Genomic DNA, 19,950 nt, shown 5'->3' with positions numbered 1-19,950 from the left:
AACAATATAATCCAGTCAACACAATACGATAACGCTTAAATACTCAGACATTCAGCACTTTCGTTGTCAGTGTGTAATTTATTCCCAAACAACACATTTCTTGGTACATCAACTTCATTGAATGTGGGTACAAAGAAGTGATGCTTAAGTGGAAACACAGCGCCCTCATGGATATGAGATGCTGCTGATACAAACGTACCAAACAGAAAAAAACAAAGAGATGACACAGGCACTCTTCACTGTCTGGGCCTGTGGGATGGAAGATGCTCCTGAGACATACAACATGTCTTGATGTCAGTGCTACGATGGACACTACTAATGGTCTTTACCTTAATGTCAGCTGAAATTAGACCTGCCCTAGGTTTTCAGCACAGTCTTGAACCTGTTTATTTATTATCTCACTATAATCTCACCAGCTATGAACACTTGAGCAGTTCCTATTTCATCTTAATCCCCTCATGGATTTTGTATAAGATTGTGCGGACTGATTTGACTTAATTACCTTACCATTGTCACAGGTGGCTCAAGCAAATCCTGTCAAATGAGCTGGTTTCATGTGATATGGACATAATGACTTGTGACCACTGTACATCAGCTAACTGATCGAGCAATGTAATCATTTTACTGACAATTCACAGACATTAGTATAGACAGGAGCCAGAATATTGACAAATGCTAATGCCATGCAACTCTGCAGTATGTTGCAATCCATGATGCAGAATAGGTTTTGTTAAAAAAGACAGAAGCCAACATTCCGAAGAAAGAACGCACCCACTGGAATTAGAGAAACATAATGCAGGTATTGGTATTTAATGTGAGCACAAAAACAAGAACACAGCATGTGGGGGACGAGGGGATATATTTGCATAGCCATAAACCAAGGTTGAGACAGAACAGGACACAGAGATTTAAATGTATATCTACAGTTCTGACCCCAGCATACAGCAGTCAGTCAGTTTGTCAGTCAGTCAGTTATTGATAAAGTGGTGTGTTTAAAACTAAAACCATAGTGGGGAACAGTTGTGGCTCAGTGTTTTAAGACTTTGGATATTTGCTACATCTGGTCAGAGTTTAACAGTCGCTCTTGTGCCTAGTCAAAAAGGTTTTGAAGTACATAAATAAGGTCCTCTGTTTTACTTCCCGGGGCCCCGCCCACACATTCCCAGAAAATATATATGTAGTGTTCTTTGGATGAATACTGGATGTTCTAATACTGCATATGTTTGGGTAATGGGAGTATTTCCATGAAGCATTCACTCAAGAGTCTGTCAGGACCCAGGAAGGGATAGAAAAACACTTTACACAAGGTTATGTGTCCCGTAAAAAGGTGCAATCTGTAACAGTCTACAGTGCTCTCCCTGCTTTGAAATGGTACTAGTGTCCAGTTTAAATGTGACTGTAATGGTGCAGTCGCTGCACACGTAAAACAAATCAGTTACTCAGTTACTGTGTTACCAAGTGTATTGAAAGCAGAGTATATTTTCTGTAATGTTCTCCGTAAGAAACTTATCAAAATGACAATTTACAGATTACACCTTGTGGAGTGGAGAAATATTTAAAGCAGCGAAAAGTAACATAATACTGCCTCAAAGAGAGGAAAAAAAATCCAGTGACATCCGTAGTTTTCCACCAGAGACCTGCACATCAGACGGTGTGCAAAATATTGTAAAAATAAATACATAAATACATACATGGGTAATTCATCCTTACATACATACACATATTGTATCATAAAATAAGACAATTGTAAGATAATTATAAAATTCATATGTACAAATGCATAGTCCATATGCGTTCAAGAAGAGTGTCCTCCCTTTGTGTTTTCCATGTGGGTGAGTGATGTGGGTTCATGTTCGTGTGCTGTGGTGTGCATGGCACTTACTGTACACAGGGGAAACACACCAGCTCGCTCTGTGCTGTTTTCACTTGTAACTACTTCAGAGTCAGTGGTTTATTACTGGACAAAGGTTCACAGATCAGAAGTTGAGAGGTACGTGTCCAGGTGTGTCCGAGGTGTCTAGTGCGGGTGTCCGGAAGAGCTGCGTGAGTGCGAATACCGAGGAGATGAGGACAGTACAGCGCTTGGCCAGTAGCCTCACGCCGTCGCTCTCCCCCTGACCCTGCCCAGATCCCGCGAGACCCACAGTCTTGCCCCCATGCCCAGCTCCAGTTCCAGCTGTCTCAACAGCTCCTACAAACTCCCGGTACAGACTCACTATCTCCTTCAGCTTGTCCATGGCTTCCTGGCTTTCATCGTCCTGAACCCTGTGCACCACGCTCACATCATGGCAGCTGTCACAGCCGGGGCAGGGGTTGGTTCTCAGGCAAGCGGCTGATAACTGAACCAGTGCGCTGAAGCTGTTGGATAAAGAACGCAGAGCTTCGTCGGGAGCCCACCCCACACGTGTGGCTCGCTGACAGCCAGATGCCAGGCGCCGAGCCTCCGCCTGGAGAAGACTTCTTTCAGCCTCTGTCATCAGGGTAGTGCTCGTCCCAGTACAATTAGGGCTTGGTGTTGGTGCACAACTTCCATCAGTCCCATTGTGATTCAGGTCAGGCTCCACTTTTATACCTCTACCATCCTGCTTGGACTCATAATATAACATTTGCTGTGGTTGATCTAGTGCTCCCCTCTCTAAAACTAGTAAAAGCTGATCTATATCTTGACGCAGGGAGGCAAAACCTCCCTTCAGTCCACCATAATTCTTGTTGGTAAGGGAACGGAGAGGACCACCGAGGGTGGTTGAAGGGGAAACCGGATGTGAACATAATGGACTTAGCTCGGATGAAGCAGTAGAGAAGATTGAGAGGGGACGAGGATTGTCTCTCAGCAGTGAGAGGATATTGGGATTTGGAGAGGGTGTTGTAGGAGAAGCGACGGGCGCAGGGCGAGCGGGTTTGGGACGTGTGCGGCGCGAGAACTCGTAAACGGTCAGTTCCTCGTCAAAGCTAACGCCATCCTCCGTGTCGCCACTAAAACAATTGGCATAAACAGTGCGGCACCCGCAAGATTCCCGGTGCTGCTGTGGTGGTGTAGTGTCAGCGGCTGAGGAGATTGGTGAGTCACCCCCGATTTGCATGTTGGACACTCCACCCAATCCCACTGCTGAATGTGGCCGAGACTGAGGCTGCTCCGACGACACGCTGCCACTGAACGTGCCATGGTCTCTAAAGTTCAGGTTAGGGTGTGAACCATTTGCCCCATTGGCCTTTTTCATCTGTGAGGTCACTTCCTGGGCCTCTTTGATTGTGGCTATGACCACCTCAGCCCCATCTTCTAAAATGTTGCTTTTCTCAACTGCCTCTTTTTCCTTGACAGGAGTTTTGTTTAAGTCTGATAAACCACTTGCTACAGACAAACCGGAGCCGAATCCCGATGTGTCCCCGTTGATGGAACTAGTGGACGGATAGTCTAGAGTTCCCAGAATCTCTTGGGAACGGGTCATGTACCAAGGCAGGGCCTGAATCTTCCCTCTGAGAGCAGAAGCTGGAAGTCTGCCTCCCAGACTGGAGGAGCTGGTCCGAAGGTCAGACCCTGACCCAGATCTTCCAGGTTCTCTGCTTTCAATACCTTTAGAGTTAGTTGAAGTGAGGGACGTGGTGAGGGTAACGGATGCTTCTGTATTTTTGGGTGACAAGCTCTCGTGGCTAAGGGAGACCCTCCGGGTTCCTGACTGCACGCTGCCGTTACGACTGCTCCACGAATGTAGCCCATTCGGTGGACTCTCATTGAAGATCCCTTTGCCTGAATCAGTGGGGGATACCGGCGAGCTAGCAGGGAGTGATAACGGGTGGAGATTGGTGGGCGAAGTAGGTTTGCTTGGCACCGGCGGGGGGATGGCTAACTTCGTACCTGAATTAGATAGAGATAGGTTCAGTGGCTTTTTTGCATGTGAGGCAGCCCCACTGCTTTTCCCTTCAACTTTGGGGCTTCCCTTTTCATCGGGAATGTATTTTTTGTCTTTGGAAACATGTGCTCCATTCTCATGTGCCCTCTCCTCAGTTTGTGGTGTTATGACGGGCGTTGTTTGCCTGTTGCACCGCACGGCTGTGATCAGGGGTGATGACAGAGGCAGTCCACCTGCCCCAAATGTGACAGACTTGAACTCCATGGTGTCTGGCTCCATTTCCAGGAGTTCAGAAGACAGACGTCCGGAGGCATCTCCATTGCAGTGGACATATGAGCGCCCATGTTGGGGAGACTTAGGAGGAATGATCTGAGGTTTGGGGGGCAGCTGCGGTTTAGGTGCCAGTGGTGGCTTGACCTTAACTGCAGGTCTCTGTAATGGCTTTGATGGACTGGATTGTTGGTTTGTGGAACTTTTGGAAGTCTCCACTTCTTTCTTAACTTTGCCGGACTGGGCCTTAGTGGTCAGAGGAGACGATGGCTCCCTCGCTGGCACAGCTGGAAGGCCATTCCAGGTTCCACTCAAGCGGTTAGCGTTTCGCCGGTCAGCCAGTTCAGCGTCTGTGAGAGAGAATAGAGAAAATTAAATAGAGTCAGAGGATAGACAGAAGTCTTGTGTTGCTACCACAAACAACTAAACATGTTAACAGACCTGACAGATCAGGAACTGGTGGAGTAAATCTGTCCTGAGCGTCAAAAAACTCATCTTCGGACTCTGAGGCTGTCTCTTTGACCAAAAGGGCTGGTTTAGGGTTGGGTGAAGGAGTCAGAAATAGACAGTCTTCATCCTTGGAGAAGCGATGTTCTGCATGTCCTGCTTTGTGCCCTGGAATTGAACTTGTTCTTAGTGGGACCTTGGGAGGAGTCTTCTTCTTTCGCTTAATGGGTGATCTTTGAAAGGGCATGCTGTCAATCATCCTTAAATCTCTTGAACTAGGAATTTTAGAAATTCGTCTTAGTTTCTCAAGCCCTTGCTCTTCATTCTCCTCCTCGTCATCATCATCATCGTCCTCACTGGTAGCCTCGGGGGGGCTGGGAAGAAAATCAGCCTTGGAGAGCTCAGCAAAGCAGAGGCAGGAGTTGTCGTTGCTGCGGTAATTGAGGTTGGTGGGTCGCAGTGGCCCTTGGTGGCATTTTGGCTCCAGGAGGTAGGGGTGGTGGACGTCCAGGCTGGGGAGATCCTCACCCGCGCACTGACCCCGCCGTGCGTCCAGACGAGATGTGGGTTTAGCTGCAGCACTGCTCTCCTCCAGCGCGGCACTCAAGGAGCCGCTGGACAAGCTCGAGAAGCTGCTAGTGACCCGTGGGTCCGTGTGGTACCAGCTGGTCTCCAGGTTCATTTCCTCATCCATAACACTAAACTTTCGCAGGCCACTTCCCGTTGCTCCTTCCTCTTCGCCTTCATTTTCCTTACCTTCACTTGTCACTATTATCTTCACTTCCTGTTTGCCCTTGTGCTCCTCCCTCTCTTTCCTTTCTTCCTCCCTCCTCTTTTCTTCCTCCTCTCGCCTCCTTTCCTCCCAGTCCTGACTGGCAGGATCCGGGCGCTTGTAGTTTTGAGAATCCATCGGGTCGTCCTCATCTGTTGAGTCGTCTGAGTCACTACAGCAGCGAGACACATAACCTAAGAACACCAAATACACAAACACCAGAGAAGCATCGCAAAACTGTTTGTTAGTAAATCGGTAGAAGGAGATAAAGGTAGAATATTTTGATTGTATATTGTGACTCTTTTTTATCCGTACCCGTACTGGCTGGTGACATACATCAACATGTGATGTAAAAATGTCTATCAAAAGGCCAAAGCCACAAAAGTAATTTTTAAGTGAAACAGTTTTTGCTCACTTGATAGGGATTCATAGCACACGCCCTCTATTACGGCGAACTTCCCACACACACCTTCTTCAGCAGGGATCCGGTGCACCCTCACTTTGGGGCGCCCCAAGCGGAAGACACTGACACTGGGATCCACCAGGAGTTTGCAGTAGCCCCCCAGCAGACAACCTAAGTCTTTGGCTGCCAGAGAGTCCATCAGTAAGGCAAACGGCTGTGAGGGGAGGGGGGGGACATTGCGGAAGAAAAGGTAAAGTGGTCATGATTAAAGCCAAAGGGTAAGGGAGAAAAGGCAATGGAGTGGGAGAAAGAGGGAGAGAGAGTCACCTTCTCAGTCCAATGCGTTCTCTTTATTTAGCTACCACACACTCCCCTCAGGCTGTGTATTGTTTGTATTTGAGGAGAAATGCTTGACCTATATTTACTCATGGATGAGCGTCGGTGCTTATGTGGTGTGTTGCAGGAATGTCCATTTTTAGCGTGTGCCACTGTATCAGCGCGTACATGTTTATGAATAATAGAGCCAGTGGCCCCGTTTTCCATGCATTGTACATTCATCCCCAGTCCTCCGTACCTTCATGTCGTGCAGTGAGATGCGCAGCAGGCTGACTTTGTCCGACTCCGAGAGCAGCTCCACTCGACTGATGCTGCTGAACTCAACCAGCGTAGAAATCACGTTGAGCTTGTGGTTGATGACCTGGCTTATCCCGTACTTCGCTCCGACCAGCAGACTGACCAGCACCTCCCTGTCTTGAAGCTGAACGCAGATGAGCGTAAGACCGATGGCAATTGCTCATCTGAATTGGTTGTTGGTTGAATGCCGAATGGACGTAACACTTACCATCATGGTGGCTGTATACGAGCGGCCCCCGTAGGAAATCAGCTCTCCCAGCTGAGTGAGGTAGGCCAACCGAGCCTGATTAGCAGAAATCACCTACACGGGGAACAGGGGAAGAAATGAAGAACTCTGTGTAAACGCTATGGTTGAGCCACTGACTTTCATGTCATGCCCTAAGCCCCCACCCCCACTAGCCATCAGTCTGTGTGCCAGCATGTTATCGCTCCACATAAACTAACTCAACTGTCACCATCCGTCTCTTAATGCCTCTAAGCACCCTGCGCTCATCCATCAGTCTGTAACTACCTTCTGGCGAGGCTCTAGCAACGACTGGATCTTCTTGAGGTGGTAGTTGATGGCTTTCCTCAGGTCCTTCTCCCTCATGTTGCTCAGCAGCGTGGGAGATATGAAGCTGTCCAGGCCGAACTCCTTCCTGTCAGCGCCGCACGCAAAGAGAACAGCACGTAAGGAAGACGCCTGAATGCTTGACGTTCAGTTCCTCGTGTTTTTTCTTTACCATAAACCAAGACAATTTCTAGCTTCACAAGCTGCTTTGTGATGCATCACACAGTTCATATATAAATATACATTTTGGGCTAAAACATTTTGCTTTTGCCTACTAGAACTTTCCTCTTACAACATCAGTGAGTTAGTTAAAAGGTAGAAACATGTGTAACTGTAACACATATACTAAATGTTGTCCTATTAAAGTGATTGGCTGTGGTGTTTCCCACAACTGCCACTAGATGTTACTAAACCACTATGTTTTACCCGAAGGGACATTTAATTATAACTACATTGTTCCCATTATTTTAATCCAAGGTAAAAAACAAACATGTCAGTCTTTGATGAGGTTCCACTTTTAAATGCAAAACAAAAACTGGGAACTTTGTATCTCCTGCAATAAGACAAATAGAGAACGAATGCACACAGGCACCAGGTACATAGGTTCCCTGTCATGTCAAAAGATTAGGCACCACGTGATCACAGACACATTACGATGATTGCAGCATTAGCACAGGCGTCACCCCTAACCCCAAAACAATCAACACCAGCACATATGACTCACGTAATACTCTTCACAGAGGCCCTGGTCTGTCCACAGCTATCCAGCCTCTCGTGCATGTGCAGCGCTGCCAGGCGCAGCGCCGTGTTGCACTTCATCTCCACGGCGAAGCGTTCCTGCAGCACGTCCCCAACACTCTGAGAGACGCACACAGGCAGAACATGAACACGTGCACAGACAGTAACAGACTTTTGCAGAGAGTTGCTTTAGTAACACACATGTGGCAGCACAATGCAAAACACACAGCTCACGAGCGTCTTTGTCGGTAAACCAACACTGGGACACCCAACCTGCCGTTTATATGGCACAAACAAACACATGAGGCAAAGGCAATAAATCAATGTGACATAAGTGGTGCTTGCAGTGCTTTACTGTGCACTAAAAATATGTGAAGACAGCCTGTGGCTTCCAGGGACGGAGATGTAGCGCCAACGCCGAGCTTACAGCAAACATGTCAATGCAGCACATGAAAAGGTTCCTGTCAACTCACAAGATGAGGCGGCTGCAAAATATTATTATCTAGGACACTTTTAAAGTGATATTACGGATTTTCCAACCTCTGATTGATGCTGATGTTCTTTAGATTGACAAAGACGAACAATAACGCAAACTAGTGCTTTCCATGCGAATGTTAGCACCTCTCACCTGTAAAAATAGATACTCAAAGGCTGTGGGGTCGTCCTGCAGCAGGTCCGTAGTGTCCCTCGGGATGAAACACACCCTGAACAGACACCTGTAGTCGTGGGAATCTTTTTTCTGCACCACCTGAGGAAGCCAAAGAAAAGATATCAAATGCAAGTTTTCAAAACGAACCCAAAACAACAAGAACCTTGTTTCCTTCACCTTCTGTATGAGCTCGTCCTCATGCAGCAGCAGCAACTTGGTGATGCTGTACTGCTGCTCTAGCACCAGAGCAAAGTACTCGATGGCCCGGATGGACAGTTTATCCTTTAGAGTCAGAACAATGTCCTGGAACGATAAAAGCCAACAGTTCAGATCTCTTACACAAACACGTTTCATCCCAGTCTGCTGGTGGCAGATGGTCAGATCTGATTCCCACTCTCGCTTTCCCTTCAGCAGGAAATACAAACACCAGCAGTAGTGATGCGCTTACGTATAAACACATTAGAGCAACGGACACGGGGCTGCTGGTGGTGGGTCATCGCTCTCCTATTGTGATGATTTCATAAACAACATCTCTCAGTCTCAAACTGCTGCTCTGACACTGCTCTTCTCTGCAGAGTTTCATAACTCCCTCCTCCAGACACAGCCTGATTATTAATTGTTTCGTATTATTCCACAATCAAGAACACCTACAACAGCTCCAGTCGGCCCACGCTCCGTCACCCTCTGGGTAATCACACCATAACTTGTGGTTTGATGATGAGAAAAACACCCACTTGTTTTTAGGATGTTTCTCACAATTAGTTTTGTCCCAAAATGCTTATGCGACACTTTTTATTAGTCCATAATATAAGTGTAAATGTGGTTTGTTAATATTGCTGATATGTGTGTATTCATTATATTGTGGTTGTTTTTCTTATTGGCCTCCACAGAGAAAGCTAGTTTGATATGGTCGCCTCCCAAGACAAGATGGATCATTTAGTCATCCATCTTCTGCTGGAGTTTAATGAATGTGATCAGAACAGTAATTAAGCTTTTCAAGATCTGACATTTTAATCTGTCATATCAGGCTGTTCGTACGGGCAAACTGTGGGTGGATCTACTGTCTTTACCTTGACAGTGGTGCTGTTGTCAAACTTGAAGGCCTTGGTCTGTCCGTTCTCTAAATAGACTTTTAGGACGTTGGGCAGGAAGAGAAGAGAGTTTCCCTGGTGGAGAAGAATCAGTAACAAGTGAGAAGAGACAAAATGGGGCTTGACAACTTAGAAAAAAGGGTCGAAATAAAGACTGAACAAAAGGGTGAATGATCTCGAAATGAATCGTCTCAGGACCCAGAGTTCCCCACCTGAGTGTGCCCGTTGACCACCACCTCCTCTGCAAAGCGCACTTTAACTGGATTACTCCTCAGACGAGCTCTCTTCTCCGCTGACATAATCGATGACTTGGGATTCTACAGCACACAGACACAGACAGACACGAGATGTGAAGGCAGGACAACAGAGTAAGAGCCACACAGCCTGCTGCAGCTGGAATGGAAGGTTCCACACACACACACGCACGCACGCACACACACACACACACACACACACACACTAACGTGTCACAGTCTGGAGGCGGCTGCTTTACAGTCACATGGTTGGACACACATAAGGAGACGATTCTGAACAAAGGATGCTGTGACTGCTCTTTGTGAATGTGTGCTGTTATCTGTGTTTTTTGTACTTACTGTCATGTGTCGCAGGATGGTCACATTGATGCAATCCTCCAAATCCCTGTGTGGAGGACAGCGCACGTACGCACATGAGACAGACATTTAGCTTCTCTGTCCAGCTGTCATTCATTTTCTCCTCTGACCTTTGACCTCAGCTTGCTAAGTCACCCTCCCACATGACTCAACATCACTGAGTATTTAGTCACCAGATGAGTCAGGCACCCTGATGGTGCAGTGATACAAATGCTGAACTGGTTTAGCATCTTACAGACTTATTTAAAATTCCTTACATTACAGAGATAAAAGACAGACATGCAGCTCTTCTCACCTCAAGACGTTTTCCACTTGCTCTGCATCCAAATCCTCCAGCACTATATCATTAATCTGCAGCACCTGGTCTCCTGGGAACAGTATCCCATCTGCAGGACTCCCTACACACACACACACACACACACACACGCACAATGAAGAGAGTGCGCAGTTGCTTAAAACAGAAACTCAGCTGCACACGTGGGCTCGTGTTTTCAGCTCAGATGAAGGAAGCGATACACACAGATAGAGGGACACGCACACAGGATGACACATGGTTAGTCAGTACGGCTGACTCGACAGCGCTCCGCGGAGCTCGCCAGGCGCCAGGACGTGAGGGGTTACAGTTATTCTGGGGCTCATGCAGCTCAGCTACGCTCTGCGTTCTCCTGTTATTTATACTCATTTGTCTTCAGGCAAGAGAGCACAACGGAGGCACAGCAGTTTCAGCTCCCTCTAATACACACACACACACACACACACACACACACACACACACACACACACACACACACACACACACACACACACACACACACACACACACACACAGGGCATAAATGCATAGCCCAGTCTGCCTGGCAAAGCCCCATCTGTCCCTGATTCCTGACCCACTGACAACAGGCAACGCTGCTCTGCAACTTTTTACACACACACAGACACACAACAGTTACATTTGCACATATTCTCCCTCTCTGGCCAGAACTGCCGAGCTTGTTGAGCTGCCAATATCCTGATCTTTGCGGTTTTTCCAGTTTCCTCCCTTCCTTCTTTTTCTTCCTCATGCACCACTTTCACATTCCCATTCTCACAGACTACTCCTACACCCAAAGGCGTCACACACCACATGCTTTCATGCGCTCTATGACCATATTTGCACTTTGGTCTTTGTCTGTTTCCTGCTGGCATCTTTTCTATCACTTCAATCTTGTTATTTGTCGTCAACGCTTTATCGCTCTCTCTTCTTTTGGCAGCAGATAGCAATTAAGAGTGGGACACTCCTCTGGGTATTTATCGGCTTATTTTACAGGAGATATATAAAACTAACGCGTCAGCATCTCCTTCTCTCTCCTAATCCCTCTATCAAAGTCTATCAAATGAGGAGTGATTGAATTTAGGAGGGCTGAGCAGGTGGCTGTGCGGTTTCTGCTGCCTTCCTGGCAGCGAGCCTTGCAGTTTGGATGCCAGGAGAGAGTCAGCGTACGTGGGAGTGCGTGGGCACGGGCACGAGTGTGGACCAATTTTAGTTTGATACAGTTATTATGGGGAAACTTGGGTCGGTTCGCCTGATTTCAAAAGGCTGTCTGAGGTTTTGTATTCAGAGTGGACGGTTGGAGTTGGAGTCAGAGGGCACGTCGCGGCCCACGTACTGTACCTGTGGCGATGTCCCTGACCAGCAGGGGTGCGTTCGTGGTGAGGGTGAAGCCGTGTCCAGTGCTTCTGTCAAGGACCGGGTCCCTGGTGATCTGCAGCGTCAGCTTGGCCTGGAAGTTCTGATTGGACAGACTGTTGGAGCGCTGCGACCTCCCATCGCCTAGCAACCGCTCTCTGAGGAGGTGAAACAGGGGGACAGGTTAGCTGAAGGGACGGGGAGACTGTTGATTTTATTGAATCATCTTGTCCATCTCATTTTAGGCTTTACTAAAGTATAATATCTACATTTCAATTGATCACTGACATCCAGCTGACGCCTGCTGCCCCGTGTTAGGATGTCTTTCACAAGTGTCTGACAGGGAGTTTACTGAGCCGTCTGCTTCTCTGAGAAACACTTTGCAGACAAAAGGAAGGGGCTCTTGAAACATATTTGTGGTTCTATGGGTGTGTTTGGGTGAGAAACAGAGGGACAGTCACGTTGTGATTATGCAGTCAGCTACGTGTTGTGCTTTTCAGCGTGTGGTTGTAGCGAGGGATGCGGTGACTTTTCCTTTTTATACATTCAACTAGAGCAGGTGCACACTTCAGTGGAGAAACCACCATCCTATTTTTAGCCTTTATATACAATATCTTGAAGTCTGAAGGTGGAGTCTTTTAATTTCGTACCTGCTGAGCGACTCCCGGGTGCGTCGTATTATTGTTCCCACCACCTGCTGCACCCGACTGGCCCTCCGAGCTGGAGACCTGCTCCTACATCGCTCCTTCTCCTCCATTTATCTATAAAGACCAAAAAAAACCAAGGATATGAGACACGAGGAAAGAAAATGAAACGCAGAGAAGAGATTGGCTGTTTCAGAGCGAGGGGAAATGCTACACACTGCTGGGAATGAATCTGCTGCTCATCTGCTCTGTTTTAGTATGCAGAGCATGTAGCTCGCCTTGGATGCGATGAACAATCGGACATGCAAACAAAGAGGAGGAACGGCCGAGAGAGAAAAAGGCAGGGGTGGAGTTTAGCCCGAGTGAGCAGCAACACATGTGACACACATTTGCCTAAACAACATCTGCAGCATCGCACACAAAAACAGAACTCACCGAGAGTTCAGAGTAAAACTGCTGCACGCGTCTCAGCACTTGGCTTTCTGCTTACGCTTCTGTTTGAAGGTGCAAGTAGTGGGGACGCAGTGAAGGATGGATGGACGGCTCAGAGAACCGCAGGGAGGCAAAGTCAGTCAGAACTGAACGCGACCAGATCCAGAGACTCTAAACTGTGTTCTGTTCCTGTCAGCCAATCAATAACCTGGCACTGGGCTTGTAGAGGCTGATTCCTGGACAGTCTGCAAATATGCTCAACATATTAAAGCTCTGTTATACATGTGCTTCTTTCTTTCCTTTATTGAAACCAGTGTGTTTTTGAACATGTCATTCAATGGACGTTTCGGTGAGTGTGATATACTTCGTCTGCCGATCAGGACTGCGTCGGCTCCTGCCAGGAGGCAGACGGAAACGAGGGCCGCGTTGCCAGGTAGAGGAAGAGCAGCGACCCGGGGCTGATCAATACGGCTAATGATGATGAATGTGCTCCCAAAGCCTAATGATCTTTACCCCCTGCTCTGGCACTTGGCACGCAGCGAGCTTCGTTTGCTCCTTGAAACACGGAGGAAACGTCTGTAAGCTAAGACGTTTGTGAAGATGTGAAAAGAAGCAGAGAGCGTTTTCTGGCAGGCTTCCACTCGCGCCTGCAGCATTTTAAAACACACTTTCCCAAATAGACAAGGGCGGTTGCGTCATTACAGCCCAATTACCTTCCTACAGTTCACAATATATGCACGAGGCTGTTACCAGTACCTGTGTGAGCGAATTCATATTCATTGGAAGGAATGACTAAATGTCTTTGTTGTGTTCGAAGAGATCAGCAGCTAAAACAGCAGGGTTCCCCCTGGAATCGGGCGAAGGCCGAGGGCGACTCGCCTTCCTCAGCGAGGACGCTCGACGCGGGTCTGCGCTCTGAGAGGATTAGAGGCCCCTCCGCTCCGCTCGGCGCTGGCCTGGCCGTCGCTTTAGCACCTACTGCAGAACCGCACCGAGGACGGAGGCGGTGGGGAGGGGACAGGCGACAGCTGCACCAGGAGCCGTTATTGACATACCTGCTCTGTTCCCCACAGAGCCCCGACCGACAAGTCACTTATTGGCAATAAAACGGAGACGCGAGCAGCTATAAATAACAAAGCCTGCACTGGTAATAGAGCCTTTAGTTTGGTGGACATTGTTTCTGCTGTTGCTGTATATGCTGGATACCCCCCCCCCCCCCCCCCCACCCCCTTCACCCTCACTGTCCTTGCAGAGTCAGGTGGTCGTATCCAGTGACACTGTAGACATCAGCAGAAGCCAGTCATTCCTATAAACACACGCATCCTGAGCACTTGATCAAGGTTTATACAGAGCCTCGCCAAGGTGGAGCGAGGTTCAATCGAACCCCGACCGAAGCGGCTGACTGTGCCACGTTCTACCTGATAGCTGCGAGACGGTGACTCACCGTGATGTAGCGTGTCCCGTCAGGACGCCAGAACACAAGGACCCCGTCGCCCTCTGAGACATCAGCTCCGCAGCCCCTCCAGGATTGGCTGAAAAGAGGCGGAGGGGGGTCCTCGTGATCATCGGGGCCAATCCCAGTCCGGCGCGGCCACCTGTGCAGAGCAGAGCAGCGCTGTCAGGAGGCCTGTCGAAGCCCATAAACCGTTGCAGATCCCAAAGGCCAGTTTGTCATTAGGACGAGGCCAAGAACCAAGCGCTTATCGGCGCGTATCTCCAGTTGATTTCCTCAGACTTGTGTTCCAGTTGCTGACATTTTCAGAGCGCACACGCAAGTATGTCAAGCAAAACAGATGTGAGTTGAAACCAGCTATGTGATTGTGGTTTTCCAAGAGGCCCCTCCTCCGGTCCCCAAGGCGCTCTCTCTCCTTCCCTCGCCCGCCCGCCCGCCCGCCGCTCGCTCTCCCCCACTCTCGCTGCTCCCCTGCAGCCTCAAAGCACATGGCGGCGTGGAGCCGAGGCACTCCATCTCCATCAGGTTTTCTAAATTAAAATTTCATACAGCCCAGTTCAGTTAACAGTTCTTCCTGGGCCGACTCTAAGAGCAGCAAGGACGGCCGGCGCATCTTGATGTGGTGGAGAGAGAAGTGCTGGCAGGCCGGCAGAGAGCTTGGCAAATAATAAAAGAGGACGAGTCTTTCATGCGAACATCGGGGCAGATACGGCTGAAGCCCACAGTTTGGGAGGAAAAACACTCGGGGAATGCTTTGTCGTGAAAAGCCTGGAATTAGGAGAGCGACTGAATAAACATCCTTAATCTGGACCAAAGAAACAAACTCTCAGTGCACTTGAATGTTGATCTGTGAGGAAACACTCTCTCCCGAGGCTTTCATTAAGCAGGAGGAGCAGAAATCAAGGAATTGATAGCTCCATCTGTGCAGCTCTTCCATCAGGCCGTGTGCCCGCCCCCCCCCCGCCCTCGTGTCCCAGTGTAAAGCCAGCAGAGACCTAGACTCACACAGACTGCAGGGGCGCATGAATAATGCATGGGGCTAATGCTGCTAGCTCGGCCTCCGACCGCCTCCTCCTGCCACTTTCCCAACACGGGCAACAAGGAGAGGAGAAACACGGGACAGACGTCCGGGGATGAGGAGGAGTGGGGGGTGGTTGGGGGGGGGGGGGGGGGGTGGGGGGGGGGGGGGGGTGGGGGGGGGGCTGAGAAAAGGAGAAGGGGGAGAGAAAAGAGAATTGGTCAGGGCAAAGAAAAGGGAGAAAGGACAGGATATTGGAGGGGTGAAGAGAGGGGGGTGGGGGGTTTAAAGAGGGTGAAGAGGGCAGCAGTAAAGGAATGAGGGCGCAGCAGCGGGAGAAGAAAAGGCCGAACAAAAGTATCTACAGTGAGACGTAAAGGAGTGGGAAGCGGCTGAATGCAGCATTCTTCTGCCACGGACTGCAAATAAAGGCGGACACTGACGTATAGTCGGCCACAAAATGAATCGGGAGAAAGAGACCTGTGGCGTTTTTTACACTGGGCCTCCCGGTTTTAAGGCTTTTCCCTCTTTCTAATGATGTGACAGTGTTTGCAGTTGCAGGTCAAAGACAGTAAAGCCTGTGTCTCCAAGCTGGTGATGAGTCTGCCTCTAATCTGGGGCCCAATCAATAGTAATCGTGCATCCTGCCGCCCGCTGTCACGCCCTCACCCGTTCACCCCCCGTCCTGGCCTCCGCGGGAACTCTTTTATGAACTAATGTTAAATATTAAGCTCTGTCTGAGAAACCCTCCCGCCCCGTTGCTGCTGTTCCCACACAATGTGCCTCTGTCTCAGACAAAACAGACAGTTATTCAACCCCGCTGTCTGGTATGAGCGCACACGCAGTTCAGAGAGGCGCGTCGCTCGCTCCTCGGGGGTCGAGGGGCGGCGCTGAACCAGACAGGAGACGGGCCAGTTAGCGCTGCCGGGCCGGACCCGGACCGTGGGAGGTCAGCACCTGGGGAAGCCTGGGAGGAGGAAGGCCACATGCAGCTGACCTGCTAAACACCATCCTCCCTGAGCGCTGATGGATGTGACAATGTGACTGGTCTTTGTGGGCCGGTTTGTTGAGGAAGACTGGGCTCAGCGCTCAGGGCCCTGATGGTAGACGCTCACACTCACAGGCTTTAATGTGACCACTACACCACTGGAAACCGGACTCCAGCAGAACCTCACACCCTCACTAAGCAACGCCTGTGATAGAAAACGGACCAGTCGGCTGCTACTGACATCTTGCTCCCAATCTGTACACACACACACACACACACACACACACGCACACACACACGCTCAGACCTCACCGGATACAGCTGCACCACACGAGTTGCAGGATAGCAGCAGCAGGGGTTGGTTTAGAAGCTCCACAATTCATTTGGGATCGCAGCGGCTGCCAGCAAAGTTGGACACAGACCTCAGCGAACATTCAGTCCCAGAGCAGCGCACTTGGCACAAAACGCCGCGTGTGTAACTACCGAGATGATGTGAGGTGAGCGTGATTTAGGTTTATGGGAAGCAGCTGGGCTGCTTCAGATTTCATAAGCTCAAGTTGTAAACGTGGGGAACAAGAAGTGAAGCAGACGAGAAAAGGGCTGCAGACAAATTAAAGACAGATGAGATGCTCAACTGTTCATTTGGAATTTTTGACACACGTTGCATTCATATTTATACATTATCATATTTAAGATGTTGAACGTAGTTCAACAGTTATGGAAAAAAGTGTTGACCATCTGCACATTTTCCAAACAGTTAAAATTCTGGAAGCCAAAACTCTGTGTTCATAATGAACAAAGAGTTTTGGCTTGTGTGTGTTTTAACAGGTCACGGCTAAAATCCAGTACAAACGCCTCCTCCTATTGGCGTGAACAGCAGACACCTGTGTGAGCATCATCTCTGCGCGCATGCCTTTGCTTGCTGCTTCATTTCAGTCTCTGCAGCCACCTCCGTGTCACCTGATGCCCCGCTGACCCGCGCGGCTGATGCTCGCCGGACTCGCCCTGCACCTGCTCGCTCCAGCTGCTCCCTCACCTTTACACTCTGACTGTCTGCCTTGTTACCAGCTCTGTGGAGTTCACCCGCCTGATACAGTATGTGAGTCTAGCTTCCTGTCATTGGTCCTCGCATGGGTTATTCCCCTGTAACAAATAGAAATATTACACAGTAGAAGCAACACTCTTCCCGTCAGCTGTGTTTATCTGCTGCTTGTGAAGTCTGACTGGGTATTTTTGCTGTCAGGTTACCTCTTCCAGGCACAATCACATAACCTGTTCTTCCTGGCTGTGAGCTCATTTCATTAGCGCCGCACACAGCTCATTTCATTTCCCCTTTCATCAGCGACCTGGCGAGGCCCGAGTTCCCCAGCGAACTATTAAATAATTGGTCTTTTGAAGATTAGCAGTGCACTGTATTCTCCGTCGGTAGATCTGCATCAGTAGGTCTGATGGTTCCGGAGAGCAACAGACAGCGAGGCGCAGCGGAAGGGAGGGGGGCGAGCGAGGAGGACTGTGATGTCTGGGGAAGCCTTTGGATGTTGGTGGATGATGGATGTTGCGAGTCTGGAAAAACTGTCTCCCTCACTTCTTCTGTTGCCGTCCGGGCAAATTGTCTTCAACTCACTGATCCTTCAAAAGCTGCACAATGAAGGTCCTGCGTTTAAATAGGAGTTATACGAGTGCAGCCTGTAGGCCCGTAATAGCCCCAGATGGCTGCAACAACACATGTCATTCCAGCAAGATTTTAATATTTCAAATCATTGAATAGAAGAGAAAGTCTGTTTTGTCGAAGCTGATGATTCAAATATGACTTTTTTTCATGTTTCTAATGTTTAATAGGTTTGCTGGCCTACATTGTGGCACCAGTGCCAGTTAGCTGTACCATCACTATGGAGCTGTCACACCAATGAGGTCACGTCTCACTTATATTCTGGAGGATAATATTGGTATCTCATATTAATCTCACTCAGATAAATTACCCATAATATAGTTATTAATCAATTCCAATTTAAATGACTGGATAATACCAATGTAATCATTGAATTGGTTCACTTATTAACAAATATATGGGTGAAGACAGCATAAGCCAGCAACGCTGTGGGCCCTGGAGGCAGAAGAGCACTAAAGGAGAGCAGAGAGGGAGAGGATGGCTGGCTGACTGCAGTAAGTGGGGCAGAGGGGCAGTCAGCTGGGCAGATCGAGGTTAACGCAGCCAGGCATCAAGTCTTTCCTGATGTGCAAGTTCTGCCCCTCCTGTTTCTCCTCGGGCGGACTGAGCTCCGAGCAGCAACTCCCATCACATGCTGTAGCATACATCCCTGAGTCATGGCACAATGCCTGCAGCGGCGGCAGGGCACGAACCCAACACTCAGCATCCACGGATACGTGGGCCGCGCTCCGTTTGATCAAAACCCCATTCATTCCCCCATTCCTCCGCTTGGCGAATAACCCAATGCCCGATTGCACTGTGAACTCCGCGGCGTCGCACGCGTCCATCAGTGGTCATTTTGAATCCGCTCATGCATTAAATGAAGGCCCCAGAACAGCAAAACGCATTGTTCCGGTCTAGTTGTGTTGCGCCTGTCAAAGCCGGCGCGCCGCGGACACGCGCGGAGTGGAAGGTGCTGCTGGCCACGAGACACGAGCGAGCAAAAAAAAAAAAAAAAAAAAGCAGGCCGAGACGACTGTCCCAAGTTGGCCGCACCGTCGCCTACGCCCATTCACGAGAATGTGCGCGTTTTACTAGCCAGACTCCAGGCACCCCCTGATCCGCCAGGATTTAGTCCGCTCGTCTCCAATCTGTAGCCAGTGACAGTGATTTCACTGCGCACTCACACCCGCATGGTCGTCCACTGCTCCGACATAGACACATGTGTCGGCGAATATGTCGAAGGAACAACATACTATACTAAATAACCGCGCCCCTTATATGCGCTATTGTCATCGCGTACTAAAGCTATCACCTGATGTTTTATTTGGGTTGTGGAAAATGACCAACCTCGCATCGACCGCATCTGTTGCCGATAAATGCGGTAAAAAACACCCTTTAAAATAATCAATATTCCCATTACACGGGTCCAACGCTAACTTTGATCAGCGGGCACAGTCCTGCCGGCCAAGCCACGGGTTGAAACAAAGAAAAAAAGGTCAGTCTTTTGTCGCTTCCTTCATAATCTTAATCGGATTTAAATCCATCCATCGCCTCCGTCAAACAGGAGCGTGGATTTCGCCCGAAGGCGTTGCGAAAAGGACCACCGGTTAAATTATTCATTTTAACGTCAGAATTAAAAGCCCATAAGGCAGGACTGGTGCCAGGTGCAGGCGCGTCGGTGTACGGCCAGTCGCACCATTCATCAGACAATAACACGGGGAAATACGGAGAAAACTCACCTCGTGGTCTAAGGAGGAGACAGCCTGGGAGGGTTGTCCCCCTAAAACACCAGCGATGCGGAGTGTATTTAAAGCAAACGATTCTTCTGTCTCGGAAATATCCACGGCGTCCTCTCGTGCCGGACGGTGACGGCGATGTGGCGGATGCGGGTTCGGCTATTTGCTGGATGCTGTCATCGTACCGGGGCTGCTCTCAACCTAATCCTCGGCCCTGAGCTCAGAAACTACCCACCCCCTCCCTCTGTTCGTCTCTCTCGCCTCCCTGCCTCCTCCTCTGTAGGACCCCCATTCCTCCTGCACAAGGTCAGTTTAGTACATGTAAGAATAATAATATAAAAACACAATAA

At 49.2% G+C, this 19,950-nt stretch overlaps 1 protein-coding gene across 2 annotated transcripts; it reads right to left on the bottom strand.

The window, feature by feature from the left end:
• Positions 1–58: 58 nt before the first annotated feature.
• On the bottom strand, positions 59–19,862 carry frmpd1b (FERM and PDZ domain containing 1b). 2 transcript variants are annotated; one of them, XM_029165793.3, is made up of 17 exons: positions 19,604–19,862; positions 14,199–14,349; positions 12,329–12,439; positions 11,664–11,836; positions 10,308–10,410; positions 9,995–10,040; positions 9,614–9,718; positions 9,381–9,476; positions 8,488–8,613; positions 8,290–8,409; positions 7,648–7,781; positions 6,885–7,011; positions 6,582–6,674; positions 6,315–6,497; positions 5,753–5,954; positions 4,560–5,531; positions 59–4,468 (listed from the first exon to the last, which is right to left on the bottom strand). In XM_029165793.3, exons 3-17 carry the CDS (start codon positions 12,433–12,435, stop codon positions 1,977–1,979), a joined length of 5,079 nt encoding a protein of 1,692 aa, XP_029021626.1. In that variant the 5' UTR covers positions 12,436–12,439; positions 14,199–14,349; positions 19,604–19,862; the 3' UTR covers positions 59–1,976. The 2 variants fall into 2 exon arrangements, with proteins under 2 accessions (XP_029021626.1, XP_029021628.1); XM_029165795.3 differs by having other exon boundaries at positions 5,807–5,954.
• Between the last annotated feature and the right edge of the window lie 88 nt (positions 19,863–19,950).

The sequence above is a fragment of the Betta splendens genome, chromosome 10 (assembly GCF_900634795.4).
Source record: "Betta splendens chromosome 10, fBetSpl5.4, whole genome shotgun sequence".
Lineage (NCBI taxonomy): Eukaryota > Metazoa > Chordata > Actinopteri > Anabantiformes > Osphronemidae > Betta > Betta splendens.
This window is presented reverse-complemented; position numbering and strand designations above follow the sequence as displayed.

Bases quoted from the DNA above. Each gene is read 5' to 3' on its own strand.
- frmpd1b (XM_029165793.3), bottom strand. From the start codon at position 12,435: ATGGAGGAGAAGGAGCGATGTAGGAGCAGGTCTCCAGCTCGGAGGGCC. The intron at 7,012-7,647 runs GTGAGTCATATG...CGGCGCTGACAG, and splicing joins GCCTCTGTGAAGAGTATTAC to GAAGGAGTTCGGCCTGGACA. The intron at 6,675-6,884 runs GTAGTTACAGAC...TTCCCCGTGTAG, and splicing joins TGCTAGAGCCTCGCCAGAAG to GTGATTTCTGCTAATCAGGC.